At 42.4% G+C, this 6,020-nt stretch overlaps 1 protein-coding gene across 1 annotated transcript; it reads left to right on the top strand.

The window, feature by feature from the left end:
* The first annotated feature begins 858 nt into the window (after positions 1-858).
* Positions 859-5,192, top strand: slc14a2 (solute carrier family 14 member 2). The gene is made up of 10 exons (XM_047591028.1): positions 859-1,011; positions 1,500-1,553; positions 1,646-1,829; positions 2,238-2,427; positions 2,535-2,663; positions 2,867-3,059; positions 3,749-3,896; positions 4,129-4,263; positions 4,406-4,455; positions 4,545-5,192. Exons 1-10 carry the CDS (start codon positions 988-990, stop codon positions 4,968-4,970), a joined length of 1,533 nt encoding a protein of 510 aa, XP_047446984.1. The 5' UTR covers positions 859-987; the 3' UTR covers positions 4,971-5,192.
* Positions 5,193-6,020: the final 828 nt, after the last annotated feature.

The following is a 6,020-nucleotide window of genomic DNA, read 5'->3' as shown; positions in this document are numbered from 1 at the left end:
TTACATAAGAGACCGAAAAACATGAATGCTGTGTGTACTGCAGCAACTATTCACACTCACACATGGTGCCAACTTATAATCACCACTTTAGCTAACAGACGTGTCTTTGGATGTCCGTAGTACCTGGAGGGAAACCACACTGACGCAGGGAGAACCTGCAAACTCCGCACAGAAAGGCCCCATTCGGCCGACGCATTCATCACTCACACACCACTCTGATTTATCTCCTGACACATCTGTAACTGTCCATGGTTGTAGAGTGAGATGATCTCTAATGCAGATAGAGAACTTCTTTTTCTGCGTTGTAACCCTGAGCACCTGAGTAGAAACTTACTTCTTTTTGGTTTGGTTTCACCTGTCATCAAAGACGCGTCATCAGTGCTCACTGGCTGGTGGGGTTCCAGGTTTTTATTTAGCTCTAGCTGTGGGCGGTTACTCACCCCAAACTCACATGACTAAAGGCTCGATGTCACCCTAAGCTACACATGAATTAAGGTGGTATTGGAGCTGAATCTCCCGAACTGTACAGTAAGTGGTCGATGGGAAAAGCCGTAAGGCCATGCTTCTGTTTAGGTATGAATGTTCCAGTTCAGACCAAACCATTGCTCTTGTCTGAATACACAGCAGTGAATCAGGTTCATGTGCAAGCCTTGCACTTGGCTGACTGAGTTTGTTTTTGGCCCCGAAGCATGTGACATTTCACAACGCCTGCAGCTGAAGAGACTTCACCTGCCCTCATGTTCACCTCATGTGTGATTGTCAGTGTGTGTCCGAGTGTGTCTAGGGAGAGGGAGGAGTGGCAGAGATTATCACTGCCGAGCGCCAGCGATTCTTGTAGAAGATGTGCAGAGGAAACGCGGAGGTGGATGAGAGGGTGGGTGGAGCTGCCCCTGTCCTCCGTCGCTATAAATACCGTCGGTGGAAGTTTGAGTGTTTCAACTGGAGAGACGCTGGCAGCACGCGCACACCGTTCCTATTCTCGGACATATGCCTGGATCACACTGCACACAGGTAGGAGCTCTTGTCACTGTTGATCAAAGTCCCTGAAGTCAAGTATAGATTGAGTATAGATTATGTGTGCTTGTTTAATAGAGTGTCCTAATATTTGAAGATAATGTTAGCTTTAGTTGAAAGCATTGATTTTCATCTGTGATTTATTAAAGAAAAACAACAAATGATTTACCAAAGTGGAAAAACATAAAAAGTTGTGTTAAAATTATAATTCCCTAAGAAGAGCTGCACGTTGGTCTTAATTCCTGCACTGTAAAATAAATCTTTTTTAAAAGTTATATTTATTATATGATATTTTTTCGGGGAAGTGAAATTGTATTTCACATTTTGTTTTTCATACACGTTGCTAGAATGAAGGTACAGTAAAGTGATTATGAGATTGAAGTCATTTTTAGAATGGATGCATAACTTTTTTTTTTTCATATAACTATATATTTATATATATTTACCACCAAGAAATAATTTACACTTTGCTTGTCTCCTCTCAGGATATTCCGAACAATATCAGCGCCTCCACCAGTTCGCAGTTGCCTACCATTACTGTAAGTAAGCGTTCATATTTCAGCTTAAGTTATACGATACAGATATGTAAGCCAATTCTGAAATGAATCCCTGAAAATGATTTCGGCTCCAGGAGCTTCAACCATTGATGGCGCACCCTGACCTGCCCTCTGAGCATGGGGGCTCCCAGGAGAATGCGAAGGAGGACCAAGTGCAGCCGGCTGGACCAACAAGCCTGCAGAGGGCCAAAGCCCGCTTCCTCAAGGGAGTGTCTTACTTCTCTGGAGACATGGAGGTGTTTGCCAAATGGATGGAAAGTGAGTACATCGACAGCTTACGCCGCAAAAATAACAATATAAAACACTTTCATTCTCCATGACATAACAAAGTTACGTCTGGCGAACAGTACGCTGTCATTCTCTAGATCAATTTCAATAATATATGACCTATTTTCTGAAGTCATGACAGTAGCTTGTGTTAAAATGTGCCCAGGCAGCCTTTTTCCTGTCAACCTGTTTTTTTTTCTGGAGCTAGATTTCATTAGAACTGTCCATGAACCTTTGGTCTTCTGTGAGATATGGCTTCTCACATCTTACATAATTTCGACCTGTCACATGATTAGTAACACAGATTCTCCTCACAGAATGTCACATTCTTCAAAGATCTTTAAAGATGAACACGTATTGCTCACATAATTCAAATAACTTCCTCCGTTCATCTTCCAGACCAGTTCTTCTTGCTGCAGCTCCTGGACTGGGTTTTGCGCGGGGCCGCACAGGTGATGTTTGTCAACAACCCTCTGAGTGGCCTCATCATTTTCGCCGGCCTCATCCTGCAGAACTACTGGTGGGCCCTCAACGGCTTTGTGGGCACGCTCTTCGCAACTATTTCCGCTCTCATTCTCAAACAGAACAGGTTCGTTTCAGGATTGCCTTTTATAATGATTACTAAATATCTTTAGAACCACTGCATGACTGTGAGGTAAAATGCTCATGCAACGCAATCTAATATGTCTCCTTCAGGGGTGCAATAGCTGCAGGGCTTTATGGTTACAACGGCATCCTGGTGGGTCTGCTGATGGCCGTGTTCTCCAATGCAGGAAACTGGTACTGGTGGCTTCTGCTGCCGAACATCTTCTTGTCCATGATGTGGTAAGAAATGATGACACAATACAATGCTTTCATATAAGAAAAAAATGACATAAGATAGTAGATAAACCAATCATTTCAGGTAATCGTGTCTTGTTTTATTGCACGGCATTAATAAGTAGGAAATATGTAGAAACAACGTGCATGACTTAGTTTAAGTTTAGTGCCACATCTAACACAGACGCCGCTGCACCGTTGCGTTTCAGCCCGATCGTGTCCAGTGCCCTGGGATCGATTAACAGTCGCTGGGATCTGCCCGTGTTCACCCTGCCCTTCAACATCCTGGTGTGTCTCCACATGGTCGCCACCGGCCACTTCAACCACCACTTCCCCCAAGTTCTCATTCAGCCACGCACAGAGTTCCCCAACATCACCTGGTCGGAAATCGATGTCGCCAAGGTAGGGCCGCATTCTTCCTATGTCATCAGTTTTATCGTAGTTCCTTCTTTTGGCAGATAATGAAGATCAGATATTTTTACCTTTTGCTCTGATGTTGTGCCAGGCATTTTCAATATCAGAAAACCTTCTCTGACTCAGCAGCAATGGGGAACACAAGAATAACCTGTCTTAACCCCGAGTCTTATGTAAATGCAGTCATGAAGAGGCCAATATAGTTCTCGTTTACAGGTTCATAATTTTATTCTGCCGGCCTATTACAATGGGTTTTCATGTGTTAATGTTCAAAGATCACATTGTGTTTGTCATACTGTACACTTAAATGTCTATCTGAAATGCTCCTGTCTCTTTAAGTCCCCCACTCACCCCTCCTAAAAAAAACCATCCTCTCCCCTGATTGGTTGACTCAGAACTTTTGGCCTGTGTTGCTCCAAACCAGGTGTTTTTTCAGGAGTATGCAAATATGTTAATCAACTCAGCTGCAGTGCTTCCCATAGAGAGTAGTTATTCCCTTCAGCATGGGCTTTATAGCTATGCAGACTTTAAATGTGCACAGGAACGCTCTACAACACATTATAGGTCAGGGAAAACTCCAATCAAATCATAATCTGGCCTCTTTAGTTAAGCTGAACCACTGATGACAGGCATTTCCTTATCCCTAATCCTTAATCGTTCTCTCTGCAAACTTTCAGCTGTTCATGTCGATACCCGTGGGAATAGGTCAGGTATACGGCTGTGACAACCCTTGGACCGGTGGAATCTTCATCATCTCCCTCTTCATCTCCTCACCCATCACCTGTATTCACGCCGTCCTGGGATCTACAGTGGGCATGGTTTCAGGTGAGTGGAGCACACAGTGCCTCAGCAGGCGATGTGGAATAATAAATATCTGATAAACAGCACATATTATGTTTGCCTCCCGACATGCTTAAAGAATGAATTCATGCTATAAGTAGTACCTGGCCCCAGAAATATCTTTAACAGGAGGGTTATGTATTTATTATTATGTTAATCACTTATTAAGATAATCCCAATTTAAAATGAAATTGAAATTGAAATTGTTGTTTTGCAGGCCTGGCTCTATCAGCTCCTTTTGGAGACATTTACTTCGGCCTCTGGGGGTACAACTGTGTGTTGGCCTGCATTGCCATCGGGGGAATGTTTTACGCCCTCACCTGGCAGGTGCACCTGCTTGCCATCACATGTGGTGAGTTGCAAAACCAAAAGTAATCTGTATCAGAAAATGCATCTCATCTACAAAAGATGACCGCGCTACATGCAATGACGCGCAATGTCAACAAAGGCCAATCTGGCATTTGTAATTTAATAATATTTCACCTCGTTTGCAGCTTTTTTCTGTGCATACCTCGGCTCAGCTATTGCCAACATCATGTCCAGGGTGAGTACAGATTTTCTTTCATACTTATGTAAGTATCAGCCTTTAATTAGCGACACAAGTTACTCACCTCGTTGTATTTTTATCTACAGTTTGGTCTGCCAGCGTGCACCTGGCCTTTCTGTCTCTCTGCCCTCACTTTCCTCCTCCTAACCACGGGGTACAAGAGGATCTTCAAGCTGCCGCTGGCCAAAGTCACCTACCCCGAGAAAAACCTGCGCTTCTACTGGAAACTGAAGAAGCAGGAGAAAATGGAGAAGGCTGAGAAAGAGAGGAAGGGGAAGGAGGAGGAGCAGAAAGCCATCGAGGACGAGATGATACTAAACGAGAAAGAGCAGCTGAGGATACAGCTCGAAAGAATTGAAGAGGGAAATGGAGGAAATGGGCCATCAGATGTGATAAATGACAACACAAATTCTGAGGGCCTTACACTTGAAGTCGTTGAGCACGGCGGCGAAGAAGGGGAAAGAAACGGAGACGATAATTTAACCGAGGTCGAGCTTGCTGATTATGTTTAATACTACATTTCTGCAAAGAAAAGGAGAAATTCATTAGCATGAGGACATACAAATGTCTGAAGAATTGTAGCTGTAAATATTCTTCCAGAGTAATTTTTTATTTTGATATAAATACTTATACTTTTTTGTGTATTTTTTTTTTTTTTTTACTGGATGATTCATGACAGTTTGTGCTTTGTTCTGTAAAAATAAAAAGTATTTTTAAAAATATTTTTTAAATAATCACTCTAGTCCATGTCTGATTATTTACTGTTGACTGAAAGTACTTGGTATGAAATAATTACGAATACAAAAGCTTGTTTTGGTATGACGCAGCTGCAATCAGTACCTTAATGCTATATAGCATTTATTCTTGATTCTTGACTCTTGATTTACAAAGAACAGAAAACATAAGGAGGATGCTGTGATCAAGCTAACAGTATCTTTCCATAAATCAAATGACAGAACAGTTTGTAGGGAAACAATGTTTGGTTTTCTCAAAGTTATTCTAAGAAAATGCAGCTCCAGCTTAGCATGGAATAGCATCATGCAATTCATCTAAAGATGTGCTGGCTGCCAGACCAGCTCCAGCTACTATCAAAAAGAGACTTACACCTATAAGTTACACCAGTGTCTCCCTCAAAGGTCACCAATCAACACAAAGTTAAGAAGTGTCTGTTGTTAATGAATCCTTTATTACCACAACAAATACAGTGAGTAGAGATGGGATTTTAAGTTCTTTGAACGGAGCCGTGCCTCCTGGAGCTGCCCTCATTTTAATAAATTCATTTAATTTTAAGGCGCCAGCCTTGGGGTTATTCATTTTATCTGGGAAGATTGACTGATTCTATCAAATATTACACTTTGTTTTATCATTTTTGTCGTCATTTGTGTCCTGTGTATCCTGGTACTGCCTTATTTCTTTGGCTCATTTTGAGTTGCCATCCCTTCACTGCAAATGACGCATGGCCTCCCCTTCCTTGAGGCCGCTGCGTACTGAGACACTCATGAAGGCAGTGTGAACAACCCACATGACATCATGCATCTTGTCCACAAAAGATGACCATGTCA

Source organism: Mugil cephalus, chromosome 8 (assembly GCF_022458985.1).
Source record: "Mugil cephalus isolate CIBA_MC_2020 chromosome 8, CIBA_Mcephalus_1.1, whole genome shotgun sequence".
NCBI classification, from domain to species: domain Eukaryota; kingdom Metazoa; phylum Chordata; class Actinopteri; order Mugiliformes; family Mugilidae; genus Mugil; species Mugil cephalus.
Note: the sequence above shows the minus strand (reverse complement) of the source record. Positions and strands in the feature narration are given on the sequence as shown.